The sequence below is a fragment of the Pseudophryne corroboree genome (genome assembly GCF_028390025.1).
Source record: "Pseudophryne corroboree isolate aPseCor3 chromosome 3 unlocalized genomic scaffold, aPseCor3.hap2 SUPER_3_unloc_1, whole genome shotgun sequence".
NCBI lineage: Eukaryota > Metazoa > Chordata > Amphibia > Anura > Myobatrachidae > Pseudophryne > Pseudophryne corroboree.
This window is the reverse complement of record NW_026967493.1, coordinates 7,010,763-7,027,361: the sequence shown is the minus strand read 5'-3', so window position 1 is coordinate 7,027,361 and position 16,599 is coordinate 7,010,763. Positions and strand designations below refer to the sequence as shown.

The 16,599-nt window shown below is 47.0% G+C and overlaps 1 protein-coding gene across 4 annotated transcripts in view; it reads right to left on the bottom strand.

The window, feature by feature from the left end:
- LOC134983158 (zinc finger protein OZF-like) overlaps positions 1–16,599 on the bottom strand; it is a 45,424-nt gene that overhangs the window by 8,714 nt on the left and 20,111 nt on the right. For all 4 annotated transcript variants that reach the window (XM_063948912.1, XM_063948911.1, XM_063948910.1 and 1 more), the window contains one exon: positions 12,128–12,213. In XM_063948912.1, the coding sequence (XP_063804982.1) occupies positions 12,128–12,213 (86 nt within the window). The remainder of the gene's footprint in view (positions 1–12,127; positions 12,214–16,599) is intronic.

Genomic DNA, 16,599 nt, shown 5'->3' with positions numbered 1-16,599 from the left:
GCCCACTCCCGGAATGAACACTGCTGACAGTGTTATCACATGATTTTCCGCCCAGCGAAGAATCCTTGCTGTCATTGCCCTCCTGCTTCTTGTGTCGCCCCGTCTGATAACGTGGGCGACCGCCATGATGATGTCCTACTGGATCAGCACCGGTTGACTTTGAAGCAGGAGTCTTCCTAGGCTCAGAGCATTGTAAATTGCCCTTAGCTCCAGTATATTCATGTGGAGAGAAGTCTCCAGACTTGACCACACTTCCTTGGAAATTTTTTCCCTGTGTGACTACTCCCCAGCCTCTCAGGCTGGTATCCGTGGTCCCCAGAACACAGTCCTGAATGCTGAGTGTGCTGCCCTCTAAAAGATGAGCACTCTGCAGCCCCCACAGAAGAGACACCCTTGTCCTTGGAGACAGGATTATCCGCTGATGCATCTGAAAATGCGATCCGGACCATTCGTCCAGCAAATCCCCTGAGATCTGCCGAATGGAATCGCTTCGTAAGAAGCCACCATTTTTCCCAGGACTCCTGTGCATTGATGCACTGATACTTGGCCTGGTTTTAGGAGGTTTCTGACTAGGTCGAATAACTCCTTGGCTTTTTCCTCCCGGAGGAACACCTTTTTCTGGACTATGCCCAGAATCATTCCTAGGAACAGCAGACGTATCGTCGGAAAACAGCTGCGATTCTTGGAATATTTAGAATCCAGTCGTGCTGTCGTAGAACTACTTTAGATAGTGCTCTTCCGACCTCCAACTGTTCTCTGGAACTTGCCCTTTTCAGGATATCGTCCAAGTAAGGGATAATTTAGATGCCTTTTTTCTTTGAAGAAACATCTTTTCGGCCATTACCTTGGTAAAAGGCCCGGGGTGCCGTGGATAATTCAAACGGCATCGTCTGAAACTGATATTGACAGTTCTGTACCACGAACCAGAGGTACCCTTGTTGAGAAGGGCAAATTTGGACATGGAGGTAATCCTTGATGTCCAGGGACACCATATAGTCCCCTTTTTTCCGGTTCGCTATCACTGCTCTGAGTGACTCCATCTCGATTTGAACCTTTTATGTAAGTGTTCAAAGATTTCAGTTTAGACTATGTCTCACCAAGCCGTCTGGCGTCAGTACCACAATATAGTGTGGAAAAATAATACCCTTTTCCTTGTTGTAGGAGGGGTACTTTGATTATCACCTGCTGGATATACAGCTTGTGAATTGTTTCCAATGCTGCCTCCCTGTCGGAGGGAGCCGTTGGTAAAGCAGACTTCAGAAACCTGCGAGGAGAAGATGTCTCGACTCTCCAATCTGTACCCCTGGGATAATACTTGTACTATCTAGGGGTCAACCTGCGAGTGATCCCACTGCGCGCTGAGACTCTTGAGACTACCCCCCCACCTTGAGTCCGCTTGCATGGCCCCAGCGTCATGCTGAGGACTTGGCAGACGCGGTGGAGGGCTTCTTTTCCTGGGAAGGGGCTGCCTGCTGCAGTCTACTTCCCTTACCTCTATGTCTGGGCAGATATGACTGGCCTTTTGCCTGCATGCCCTCATGGGAAAGGAAGGATTGAGGCTGAAAAGACGGTGTCTTTTTCAGCTGAGATGTAACTTGGGGTAAAAAGGTTGGATTTCCCAGCTGTTGCCGTGGTCCCCAGGTCCGATGGACCGACCCCAACTAACTCCTTCCCTTTATACGGCAATACTTCCATGTGCCGTATGGGATCTGTATCACCTGACCACTGTCGTGTCCATGACATCTTCTGGGTGATATGGACAACGTACTTATCTTGATGCCAGAGAGCAAATATCCCTCTGTGCATCTCACGTACATATATATAGAATGCATCCTATTAAATGCTCTATATGAATAAAATATTTTCAGTCAGGGAATCCGACCAAGCCAACCCAGCACTGCATCTCCAGGCTGATGGCGATCGCTGGTCGCAGTATAACCACCGTATGTGTGTATATACTTTTTAGGATATCTTTCCAGCTTCCTATCAGCTGGCTCCTTGAGGGCGGCCGTATCTGGAGACGGTAACGCCACTTGATAAGCGTGTGAGCGCCTTATCACCCTAAGGGGTGTTTCCCAACGCGCCCTAATTTCTGGCGGGAAAGGGTATAACGCCAATATTTGCTATCGGGGTAACCCCACGCATCATCACACACTTCATTTTATTTTATCTGATTCAGGAAAAACTACAGGTAGTTTTTTCACTCCCACATAATACCCTTTTTTGTGGTACTTGTAGTATCAGAAATATGCAACACCTCCTTCATTGCCCTTAACGTGTGGCCCTAATGAGAAATACGTTTGTTTATTCACCGTCGACACTGGATTCAGTGTCCGTGTCTGTGTCTGTGTCGACCGACTGAGGTAAATGGGCGTTTTTAACGCCCCTGACGGTGTTTCTGAGACGCCTGGACCGGTACTAATAGTTTGTCGGCCGTCTCACGTCGTCAACCGACCTTGCAGCGTGTTGACATTCTCACGTAATTCCCTAAATAAGCCATCCATTCCGGTGTCGACTCCCTAGAGAGTGACATCACCATTACAGGCAATTTCTCCGCCTCCTCACCAACATCGTCCTCATACATGTCGACACACACGTACCGACACACAGCACACACACCGGGAATGCTCTGACAGAGGACAGGACCCACACTAGCCCTTTGGGGAGACAGAGGGAGAGTTTGCCAGCACACACCAAAACGCTATAATTATATAGGGACAACCTTATATAAGTGTTTTCCCTTATAGCATCTTTATATATATCTCAATATCGCCAAAATCAGTGCCCCCCCTCTCTGTTTTAACCCTGTTTCTGTAGTGCAGTGCAGGGGAGAGCCTGGGAGCCTTCTCTCCAGGCTTTCTGTGAGAGAAAATGGCGCTGTGTGCTGAGGAGATAGGCCCCGCCCCTTTTTCGGCGGGCTCGTCTCCCGCTATTTAGTGAATCTTGGCAGGGGTTAAATATCTCCATATAGCCTCTGGGGGCTATATGTGAGGTATTTTTCGCCAAAAAAGGTTTTCATTTGCCTCCCAGGGCGCCCCCCTCCCAGCGCCCTGCACCCTCAGTGACTGCCGTGTGAAGTGTGCTGAGAGGAAAATGGCGCACAGCTGCAGTGCTGTGCGCTACCTTTAGAAGACTGCAGGAGTCTTCAGCCGCCGATTCTGGACCTCTTCTTACTTCAGCATCTGCAAGGGGGCCGGCGGCGCGGCTCCGGTGACCATCCAGGCTGTACCTGTGATCGTCCCTCTGGAGCTGATGTCCAGTAGCCAAGAAGCCAATCCATCCTGCACGCAGGTGAGTTCACTCCTTCTCCCCTAAGTCCCTCGTTGCAGTGATCCTGTTGCCAGCAGGACTCACTGTAAAATAAAAAACCTAAGCTAAACTTTCTCTAAGCAGCTCTTTAGGAGAGCCACCTAGATTGCACCCTTCTCGGCCGGGCACAAAAATCTAACTGGAGTCTGGAGGAGGGTCATAGGGGGAGGAGCCAGTGCACACCACCTGATCGGAAAGCTTTACTTTTTGTGCCCTGTCTCCTGCGGAGCCGCTATTCCCCATGGTCCTTTCAGGAACCCCAGCATCCACAAGGACGATAGAGAAATAGATATTGAGCATATGGGGTCCCTAATAACTCTAGAAATGTATAAAGAGCTATCCCTAAGCGGGTAGGAGACTCTTGTTCACTCAAAAGCACATGTATATTCCTCCTGTGATCTCTGTGATTACCCAAATGAGTGGCGACCTGTGGCTGTCAGTCTTATACAGGTATTACCAATATTGGTGGTCATTCCGAGTTGTTCGCTCGGTAATTTTCTTCGCATCGCAGCAATTTTCCGCTAATTGCGCATGCGCAATGTTCGCACTGCGACTGCGCCAAGTAAATTTGCTATGCAGTTAGGTATTTTACTCACGGCATTACAAGGTTTTTTCTTCGTTCTGGTGATCGTAATGTGATTGACAGGAAGTGGGTGTTTCTGGGCGGAAACTGGCCGTTTTATGGGTGTGTGTGAAAAAACGCTGCCGTTTCTGGGAAAAACGCGGGAGTGTCTGAAGAAACGGGGGAGTGTCTGGGCGAACGCTGGGTGTGTTTGTGACGTCAAACCAGGAACGAAACTGACTGAACTGATCGCAGTTGCCGAGTAAGTCTGGAGCTACTCAGAAACTGCTAAGAAGTGTCTATTCGCAATTCTGCTAATCTTTTGTTCGCAATTTTACTATGCTAAGATTCACTCCCAGTAGGCGGCGGCTTAGCGTGTGCAAACTGCAAAGCTGCTAAAAGCAGCTTGCGAGCGAACAACACGGAATGACCACCCTTGTTATATCTCTCATTGCTCATATACTTAGGTCTCCCATTTGTAGAGTTCTGTTAAACACCGATTTTAAACAATAAACTGTTGTAGGTGGAAATATAGCTTATAGTAATTTGAATCAGTAAATACCAAAAAGGTAAATTGTTATGGACATATCATATGATCTGATCTACAATAGTAAGCACTGTGATGGATTGTGCCAGTATAAACTAGCATTAATGTCACAATGTCCTGCTGGGTACAGTATAAACCAGCAATTGTGTCACAATGTCCTGCTAGGTACAGTATAAACCAGCAATTACATCACAATGTACTACAAGGTACAGTATAAACCAGCAATTGTGTCACAATGTCCCGCAAGGTACAGTATAAACTAGCATTAATGTCACAATGTCCTGCTGGGTACAGTATAGACCAGCAATTGTGTCACAATGTCCTGCTGGGTACAGTATAAACAAGCAATTATGTCACAATGTCCTGCAATGTACAGTATAAACCAGCATTTACGTCACAATGTCCTGCTGGGTACAGTATAAACCAGCAATTATGTCACCATGTACTGCAAAGTACAGTATAAACCAGCAATTATGTCACAATGTCCTGCTGGGTACAGTATAAACGAGCAATTGTGTCACAATGTCCTGCTGGGTACAGTATAAACCAGCATTTATGTCACAATGTCCCGCAAGGTACAGTATAAACTAGCATTAATGTCACAATGTCCTGCTGGGTACAGTATAAACCAGCAATTGTGTCACAACGTCCTGCTGGGTACAGTATAAACCAGCAATTACGTCACAATGTCCTGCTGGGTACAGTATAAACCTGCAATTACATCACAATGTCCCGCAAGGTACAGTATAAACTAGCATTAATGTCACAATGTCCTGCTGGGCACAGTATAAACCAGCAATTGTGTCACAATGTCCTGCTGGGTACAGTATAAACCAGCAATTACGTCACAATGTCCTGCTGGGTACAGTATAAACCAGCATTTACGTCACAATGTCCTGCTGGGTACAGTATAAACCAGCAATTATGTCACAATGCCATGCAAGGTACAGTATAAACCAGCAATTGTGTCACAATGTCCTGCTGGGTACAGTATAAACCAGCAATTGAGTCACAATGTCCTGCTGGGTACAGTATAAACCAGCAATTACATCACAATGTCCTGCTGGGTACAGTATAAACCAGCAATTATGTCACAATGTCCTGCTGGGTACAATATAAACCAGCAATTGTGTTACAATGTCCTGCTGGGTACAGTATAAACCAGCATTTATGTCACAATGTCCTGCAATGTACAGCATAAACCAGCAATGAAGTCACAATGTCCTGCTGGGTACAGTATAAACCAGCATTTATGTCACAATGTCCTGCAAGGTACAATATAAACCAGCATTAATGTCACAATGTCCTGCTGGGTACAGTATAAACCAGCAATTGTGTCACAATGTCCTGCTGGGTACAGTATAAACCAGCAATTATGTCAATGTCCTGCAAGGTACAGTGTAAACCAACAATTATGTCACAATGTCCTGCTGGGTACAGGATAACCCAGCAATTATGTCACAATGTCCTGCTGGGTACAGTATAAACCAGTATTTATGTCACAATGTCCTGCAAGGTACAGTATAAACCAGCATTAACGTCACAATGTCCTGCTGGGTACAGTATAAACCAGCATTTACGTCACAATGTCCTGTAATGTACAGCATAAACTAGCAATGAAGTCACAATGTCCTGCTGGGTACAGTATAAACCAGCATTTATGTCACAATGTCCTGCAAGGTACAATATAAACCAGCATTAATGTCACAATGTCCTCCTGGGTACAGTTTAAACCAGCAATTATGTCACAATGCCCTGCAAGGTACAGTATAAACCAGCAATTGTGTCACAATGTCCTGCTGGGTACAGTATAAACCAGCAATTATGTCACAATGTCCCGCAAGGTACAGTATAAACCAGCAATTGTGTCACAATGTCCTGCTGGGTACAGTATATACCAGCAATTGAGTCACAATGTCCTGCTGGATACAGTATATACCAGCAATTACATCACAATGTCCTGCTGGGTACAGTATAAACCAGCAATTACATCACAATGTCCTGCTGGGTACAGTATAAACCAGCAATTATGTCACAATGTCCTGCTGGGTACAATATAAACCAGCAATTGTGTTACAATGTCCTGCTGGGTACAGTATAAACCAGCAATTGTGTCACAATGTCCTGCTGGGTACAGTATAAACCAGCAATTACATCACAATGTACTACAAGGTACAGTATAAACCAGCAATTGTGTCACAATGTCCCGCAAGGTACAGTATAAACTAGCATTAATGTCACAATGTCCTGCTGGGTACAGTATAGACCAGCAATTGTGTCACAATGTCCTGCTGGGTACAGTATAAACAAGCAATTATGTCACAATGTCCTGCAATGTACAGTATAAACCAGCATTTACGTCACAATGTCCTGCTGGGTACAGTATAAACCAGCAATTATGTCACCATGTACTGCAAAGTACAGTATAAACCAGCAATTATGTCACAATGTCCTGCTGGGTACAGTATAAACGAGCAATTGTGTCACAATGTCCTGCTGGGTACAGTATAAACCAGCATTTATGTCACAATGTCCCGCAAGGTACAGTATAAACTAGCATTAATGTCACAATGTCCTGCTGGGTACAGTATAAACCAGCAATTGTGTCACAACGTCCTGCTGGGTACAGTATAAACCAGCAATTACGTCACAATGTCCTGCTGGGTACAGTATAAACCTGCAATTACATCACAATGTCCCGCAAGGTACAGTATAAACTAGCATTAATGTCACAATGTCCTGCTGGGCACAGTATAAACCAGCAATTGTGTCACAATGTCCTGCTGGGTACAGTATAAACCAGCAATTACGTCACAATGTCCTGCTGGGTACAGTATAAACCAGCATTTACGTCACAATGTCCTGCTGGGTACAGTATAAACCAGCAATTATGTCACAATGCCATGCAAGGTACAGTATAAACCAGCAATTGTGTCACAATGTCCTGCTGGGTACAGTATAAACCAGCAATTGAGTCACAATGTCCTGCTGGGTACAGTATAAACCAGCAATTACATCACAATGTCCTGCTGGGTACAGTATAAACCAGCAATTATGTCACAATGTCCTGCTGGGTACAATATAAACCAGCAATTGTGTTACAATGTCCTGCTGGGTACAGTATAAACCAGCATTTATGTCACAATGTCCTGCAATGTACAGCATAAACCAGCAATGAAGTCACAATGTCCTGCTGGGTACAGTATAAACCAGCATTTATGTCACAATGTCCTGCAAGGTACAATATAAACCAGCATTAATGTCACAATGTCCTGCTGGGTACAGTATAAACCAGCAATTGTGTCACAATGTCCTGCTGGGTACAGTATAAACCAGCAATTATGTCAATGTCCTGCAAGGTACAGTGTAAACCAACAATTATGTCACAATGTCCTGCTGGGTACAGGATAACCCAGCAATTATGTCACAATGTCCTGCTGGGTACAGTATAAACCAGTATTTATGTCACAATGTCCTGCAAGGTACAGTATAAACCAGCATTAACGTCACAATGTCCTGCTGGGTACAGTATAAACCAGCATTTACGTCACAATGTCCTGTAATGTACAGCATAAACTAGCAATGAAGTCACAATGTCCTGCTGGGTACAGTATAAACCAGCATTTATGTCACAATGTCCTGCAAGGTACAATATAAACCAGCATTAATGTCACAATGTCCTCCTGGGTACAGTTTAAACCAGCAATTATGTCACAATGCCCTGCAAGGTACAGTATAAACCAGCAATTGTGTCACAATGTCCTGCTGGGTACAGTATAAACCAGCAATTATGTCACAATGTCCCGCAAGGTACAGTATAAACCAGCAATTGTGTCACAATGTCCTGCTGGGTACAGTATATACCAGCAATTGAGTCACAATGTCCTGCTGGATACAGTATATACCAGCAATTACATCACAATGTCCTGCTGGGTACAGTATAAACCAGCAATTACATCACAATGTCCTGCTGGGTACAGTATAAACCAGCAATTATGTCACAATGTCCTGCTGGGTACAATATAAACCAGCAATTGTGTTACAATGTCCTGCTGGGTACAGTATAAACCAGCAATTGTGTCACAATGTCCTGCTGGGTACAGTATAAACCAGCAATTACATCACAATGTACTGCAAGGTACAGTATAAACCAGCAATTACATCACAATGTACTGCAAGGTACAGTATAAACCAGCAATTATGTCACAATGTCCTGCTGGGTACAGTATCAACCAGCAATGATGTCACAATGTCCTGCTGGGTACAGTATAAACCAATTACGTCACAATGTCCTGCAAGGTACAGTGTAAACCAGCAATTATGTCACAATGTCCTGCTAAGTACAGTATAAAGACCTAACTTGAGAATGTCCTCCACTGTACAGTGTATGGCTCTGGATGGTGTGAGGAGCTGCTGCAGAACCTTTTTTTATGTAGCGGCGCTGCTCAGTAGCCATTCTGGTCATGTAATGTGGGTCACCTGCAGGATGGCTACCAACCCATTGGCTATTAGTCTTTGGGGAAAGTTACTAAAGTGGGGAATGCCCATAACAACCAATCAAAAACTAGCTCTCATTTTCTAGACTGTAACAGATAGAGGATAGCCAGATTCGAATTGGTTGCTATGGGCAACGACTACATTTCTGTATACATGCGCTTTAGTGAATGTATGCTTAGGTTTGGTTCTCACAGTGACCCTGCCCTCGCTGTCTAGCTTACTACTTGCCATTATCATCATCTTCTTCTATGGGTCATTCAAATAGGTGGATAAGGTCTGCCATACCTATGCTCCAGACTCAGCTATAGGGGTATATGCAATAGCGGGCGAATTGGCAAAATAGGCGAATTCCGGGCCGTTTTCGCCTCCAAAAATCAATTCGCCTATGCAGTGCAGTCATTTTTCGCAAAAAAACGGCCCGTCAAAATTCGCCTTTTCTCAATTCGCCTTTTTCCGAATTCGCCTTTTCTGCAATGGTACAGATGCTGCAATTCGCCTCCAGCATATTCAATTCAAGTTTGGAAATTCGCCTGCAGTGCTTTTAGACAGCAAATTCGCGATTTTCACTCCGCCACACTTTGGAGGGTGAAAACAAATAAAAAATTTTTAAACATGTTTTTTTTTGTGTTTTTTTTTTTAGGAATAGCAGATCTATTTATATTAGAAGGGATTAGGTTTTTTTTTTTTTTTTGGGGGAGGCACAAATATTATTTATATATTTTTTAAAATAATATTTTTTTTTTTATTTTTTTTTTATTGCTGGAACGGTAAAATCCGGGAAAAAAATGGCGTGGGGTCCCCCCTCCAAAGCATAACCAGCCTCGGGCTCATTGAGCTGGTCCTGGTTCTAAAAATGCGGGGAAAAAATTGACAGGGGATCCCCCGTATTTTTAAAACCAGCACCGGGCTCTGCGCCTGATGCTGGTGCCAAAAATACGGGGGACAAAACGAGTAGGGGTCCCCCGTATTTTTAACACCAGCATCGGGCTCCACTAGCTGGACAGATAATGCCACAGCCGGGGGTCACTTTTATACAGTGCCCTGCGGCCGTGGCATCAAATATCCAACTAGTCACCCCTGGCCGGGGAACCCTGGGGGAATGGGGACCCCTTCAATCAAGGGGTCCCCCCCCCCCAGCCACCCAAGGGCCAGGGGTGAAGCCCGAGGCTGTCCCCCCCCATCCAATGGGCTGCGGATGGGGGGGCTGATAGCCTTTGTGTTCAAAAAAAAAGATATTGTTTTTTCCATTAGTACTACAAGTCCCAGCAAGCCTCCCCTGCAAGCTGGTACTTGGAGAACCACAAGTACCAGCATGCGGGAGAAAAACGGGCCCGCTGGTACCTGTAGTTCTAATGGAAAAAAAATACCCAAATAAAAACAGGACACAGACACCGTCGACAGTAAAACTTTATTACACACTGCCGACACACACATACTTACCTATGTTCACACGCCGACATCGGTCCTCTTCTCCATGTAGAATCCCGGGGTACCTGAAAATAAAAGATCAATTATACTCACCTCAACAGGCTCCAGAGATAAATCCACGGACTTGGCAAAAAAAGAAAGCGCATTTACCCGCACCAAAAACGGACTGAAAGGTGTCCCATGCTGACACATGGGACACCTATCCACGATTAAGATCTGTCAGTGACAGTTGTCACTGACAGGTCTCTAAGCCAATCAGGAAGCGCAACTTCGTTGCGCTAACCTGATTGGCTGATCGCTGTGACAGCGCATCGCACAGCTCCCTCCATTATATTCAATGGTGGGAACTTAGCGGCTAGCGGTGAGGTCACCCGCCGGTCAGCGGTGACCGGCGGGTGACCCCACCGCTAGCCGCTAAGTTCCCACCATTGAATATAATGGAGGGAGCTGTGCGATGCGCTGTCACAGCGATCAGCCAATCAGGTTAGCGCAACGAAGTTGCGCTTCCTGATTGGCTTAGAGACCTGTCAGTGACAACTGTCACTGACAGATCTTAATCGTGGATAGGTGTCCCATGTGTCAGCATGGGACACCTTTCAGTCCGTTTTTGGTGCGGGTAAATGCGCTTTCTTTTTTTGCCAAGTCCGTGGATTTATCTCTGGAGCCTGTTGAGGTGAGTATAATTGATCTTTTCTTTTCAGGTATCCGTGGATTCTACATGGAGAAGAGGACCGATGTCGGCGTGTGAACATAGGTAAGTATGTGTGTGTCGACGTATGAAATAAAGTTTTACTGTCGACGGTGTGTGTGTCCTGTTTTTATTTGGGTATTTTTTTCCCAGTAGTACTACAGGTACCAGCGGGCCCGTTTTTCTCCCGCATGCTGGTACTTGTGGTTCTCCAAGTACCAGCTTGCAGGGGAGGCTTGCTGGGACTTGTAGTACTAATGGAAAAAACAATATCTTTTTTTTTGAACACAAAGGCTATCAGCCCCCCCATCCGCAGCCCATTGGATGGGGGGGGACAGCCTCGGGCTTCACCCCTGGCCCTTGGGTGGCTGGGGGGGGGGGACCCCTTGATTGAAGGGGTCCCCATTCCCCCAGGGTACCCCGGCCAGGGGTGACTAGTTGGATATTTGATGCCACGGCCGCAGGGCACTGTATAAAAGTGACCCCCGGCTGTGGCATTATCTGTCCAGCTAGTGGAGCCCGATGCTGGTGTTAAAAATACGGGGGACCCCTACTCGTTTTGTCCCCCGTATTTTTGGCACCAGCATCAGGCGCAGAGCCCGGTGCTGGTTTTAAAAATACGGGGGATCCCTGCCCGATTTTTCCCCTGCATTTTTAGAACCAGGACCAGCTCGATGAGCCCGAGGCTGGTTATGCTTTGGAGGGGGGACCCCACGCCATTTTTTTTTCGGGTTTTTCCCCGTTTTTTCCCGTTTTTTAAAATCGCGGTAAAATCCGCAAAATCGGCCGATTTTCGCCCGCGACTCTGGCGAATCCGTTTTTCATTGCATATGGTGAATTCCGGAAGCCACCTTCCGGAATTCACCTGGCGAATTTGGTCGAATTGAAAAAACGGCGATAATTGCCGCGATTTCGCCCGCTATTGCATATACCCCATAGACTAGCATTTCAGATGGACGTCTCTTGAGATACATGCATCCCAAGATGCAGAGGAGAAACCCCAAGTGCGCAGTTTTGTGTTCACAAAGTGTTTATAACTTTGGTATTTTACTTTCATTTATACTGCACATGTAATAAACTTTGTAATTTCATCTACCTGTGTATCCTGTTGGATTTTGTACTTTCCCGCTAAACAATCCGGTGAGTAATGAGGACGGGGACATCTTCTGTTACTTGATCCATCTGTAGGAGACACACAATGCTAAACACCAAATGAAAACCATTAGTAAGATCACATTTTGCATTGAGGATCTGGATTAATATCCCATGTGGCAGTGCATGTAAAGGATCTAACACAATGAAGGTAAGTGCATAGGGTGAATAATAGGTGATGTTCCATGTGGAAGTATACAGAAAGTATCATGGTCATGGTACCACCCATTGGTCAGTGACTGGATCACTGTGGTGAGTCAGAGGTCTATGAATAAATATCAGACTGAAGTTCCCTGGCCTCAATGGAGATGTATGAGATACACCAGAGAGTGTGGAGAGGAGACTGGTCAGATCTCTGGGCTGGTAACACACAGTGACATGATGTGAGGGGGAGAGCAGGAGTATAACAGGGGCTGATGGCTCCTGATGTATGAGATACACCAGAGAGTGTGGGGAGGAGACTGGTTAGATCTCTGGGCTGGTAACACACAGTGACATGATGTGAGGGGGGAGAGCAGGAGTATAATAGGGACTGATTGGTCCTGATGTATGAGATACACCAGAGAGTGTGGGGAGGAGACTGGTCATATCTCTGGGCTGGTAACACACAGTGACATGATGTGAGGGGGGGAGCAGGAATATAATAGGGGCTGATGGCTCCTGATGTATGAGATACACCAGAGAGTGTAGGGAGGAGACTGGTCAGATCTCTGGGCTGGTAACACACAGTGACATGATGTGAGGGGAGAGCAGGAGTATAATAGGGGCTGATGGCTTCTGATGTATAAGATACACCAGAGAGTGTGGGGAGGAGACTGGTCAGATCTCTGGGCTGGTAACACACAGTGACATGATGTGAAGGGTGGTCTTCAGTATGCCGACTGACGGGATCCCGGCGCACAGTATACCGGTGCCGGGATCCCGACAGCCGGCATACCGACACTTATTCTCCCTCGTGGGGGTCCACGACCCCCCTGGAGGGAGAATAAAATAGCGTGGCGCGCGTAGCGCGCCACCGTGCCCGTAGCGTGGCGAGCGCAGTGAGCCCGCAAGGGGCTCATTTGCGCTTGCCACACTGGGGTAAATTTACTAAGATTCGTATTTTCCCGTTTCAGGTCAAAGTTCAATCACGAATGACATCGAAAGTGTAAAACTGCAACTTTTTGAATTGATTACGACTAATTTACTAAGCTGTCGTGTTCGGGTTTTTCTTTTGTTCCGATGTCGATGTCATTCGTGGTTTTTTTTCTATTTTTACGGCAGTGATTAGCAAAACACTGCCGACTTTTTTACAATGAATCTCGGCCGGATCTGTGTGATCCGTGCTGGGGTTCATTTTTTTTGTTTTTTTTAAATTAAACACTGTCAAATATTAAAAAAAAAATTGCGTGGGGTCCCCCCTCCTAAGCATAACCAGCCTCGGGCTCTTTGAGCCGATCCTGGTTGCCGAAATATGGGAAAAAAAATGACAGGGGTTCCCCCATATTTAAGCAACCAGCATCGGGCTCTGCGCCTGGTCCTGGTTCCAAAAATACGGGGGACAAAAAGAGTAGGGGTCCCCCGTATTTTTAAAACCAGCACCGGGCTCCACTAGCTGGACAGATAATGCCACAGCCGGGGGTCACTTTTATATAGTGCCCTGCGGCCGTGGCATCAAAAATCCAACTAGTCACCCCTGGCCGGGGTACCCTGGGGGAGTGGGGACCCCTTCAATCAAGGGGTCCCCCCCCCCTGCCACCCAAGGGCCAGGGGTGAAGCCCGAGGCTGTCCCCCCCCATCCAATGGGCTGCGGATGGGGGGGCTGATAGCCTTTGTTGTAAAAGAAAAGATATTGTTTTTAGTAGCAGTACTACAAGTCCCAGCAAGCCTCCCCCGCATGCTGGTACTTGGAGAACCACAAGTACCAGCATGCGGCGGAAAAACGGGCCCGCTGGTACCTGTAGTACTACTACTAAAAAAATACCCAAAAAAACACAAGACACACACACCGTGAAAGTATAATTTTATTACATACATACACACATACATACATACTTACCTTATGTTCCCACGCAGGTCGGTCCTCTTCTCCAGTAGAATCCAAGGGGTACCTGTTGAAGAAATTATACTCACGAGATCCAGGGGTCCAGGGTCCTCGGGGAATCCAGGTGTAATCCACGTACTTGAAAAAAATAACAAAACGGACACCCGAGCCACGCACTAAAAGGGGACCCATGTTTGCACATGGATCCCCTTTTCCCGACTGCCAGAAACCCACTCTGACTGATGTCTAAGTGGGTTTCTTCAGCCAATCAGGGAGTGCCACGTTGTAGCACTCTCCTGATCGGCTGTGTGCTCCTGTACTGAGTGACAGGCGGCACACGGCAGTGTTACAATGTAGCGCCTATGCGCTCCATTGTAACCAATGCTGGGAACTTTCTGCTCAGCGGTGACGTCACTTTAGGTCAACCGCAGGGCAGAAAGTTCCCAGCATTGGTTACAATGGAGCGCATAGGCGCTACATTGTAACACTGCCGTGTGCCGCCTGTCACTCAGTCAGTACAGGAGCACACAGCCGATCAGGAGAGTGCTACAACGTGGCACTCCCTGATTGGCTGAAGAAACCCACTTAGACATCAGTCAGAGTGGGTTTCTGGCAGTCGGGAAAAGGGGATCCATGTGCAAACATGGGTCCCCTTTTAGTGCGTGGCTCGGGTGTCCGTTTTGTTATTTTTTTCAAGTACGTGGATTACACCTGGATTCCCCGAGGACCCTGGACCCCTGGATCTCGTGAGTATAATTTCTTCAACAGGTACCCCTTGGATTCTACTGGAGAAGAGGACCGACCTGCGTGGGAACATAAGGTAAGTATGTATGTATGTGTGTATGTATGTATGTAATAAAATTATACTTTCACGGTGTGTGTGTCTTGTGTTTTTTTGGGTATTTTTTTAGTAGTAGTACTACAGGTACCAGCGGGCCCGTATTTCCGCCGCATGCTGGTACTTGTGGTTCTCCAAGTACCAGCATGCGGGGGAGGCTTGCTGGGACTTGTAGTACTGCTACTAAAAACAATATCTTTTCTTTTACAACAAAGGCTATCAGCCCCCCCATCCGCAGCCCATTGGATGGGGGGGGACAGCCTCGGGCTTCACCCCTGGCCCTTGGGTGGCTGGGGGGGGGGACCCCTTGATTGAAGGGGTCCCCACTCCCCCAGGGTACCCCGGCCAGGGGTGACTAGTTGGATTTTTGATGCCACGGCCGCAGGGCACTATATAAAAGTGACCCCCGGCTGTGGCATTATCTGTCCAGCTAGTGGAGCCCGGTGCTGGTTTTAAAAATACGGGGGACCCCTACTCTTTTTGTCCCCCGTATTTTTGGAACCAGGACCAGGCGCAGAGCCCGATGCTGGTTGCTTAAATATGGGGGAACCCCTGTCAATTTTTTCACCATATTTCTGCAACCAGGATCGGCTCAAAGAGCCCGAGGCTGGTTATGCTTAGGAGGGGGGACCCCACGCAATTTTTTTTGAAAAAATAAGCACTTTCCCACCCCTTCCCACTGATATACATGCACGGATCTCATGGATCCGTGCATGCCTATCCAATCACGAATAAAAAAAAAAGGTCTGTTTTTTTTTAGCACTTTTTTACGAGTTGTAATTTTTCATGGCAGTGTTTGTTTTTTTTTGCTTTGCACTTCTTAGTAAATGACCGAGATTCATACTTAAACAGCCGCGTTTTGACCGATGGTGTATTCATTCGTGATTTTTTTCCTAGGACTTCAAAATATTACGAATGCCCTCATCACTGCCGTGATTATTGCTTAGTAAATTACCGAGATGACACTTTGATGAAAAAACGGCATCTCGGTCAAAATCGGGAGCTTAGTAAATTTACCCCACTGTCGGTAAGCCGGCGGTCGGGCTCCTGGCGCCGGTATGCTGGTCGCCGGGAGCCCGACCGCCGGCATATCGTAGTGAACCCGATGTGAAGGAGAGCAGGAGTATAATAGTGGCTGATGGCTCCTGATATACGAGATACACCAGAGAGTGTGGGGAGGAGACTGGTCAGATCTCTGGGCTGGTAACACACAGTGACATGATGTGAAGGGTGGTCTTCAGTATGCCGACTGACGGGATCCCGGCGCACAGTATACCGGTGCCGGGATCCCGACAGCCGGCATACCGACACTTATTCTCCCTCGTGGGGGTCCACGACCCCCCTGGAGGGAGAATAAAATAGCGTGTAGCGCGCCACCGTGCCCGTAGCGTGGCGAGCGCAGTGAGCCCGCAAGGGGCTCATTTGCGCTTGCCACACTGTCGGTAAGCCGGCGGTCGGGCTCCTGGCGCCGGTATGCTGGTCGCCGGGAGCCCGACCGCCGGCATATCGTAGTGAACCCGATGTGAAGGAGAGCAGGAGTATAATAGTGGCTGAT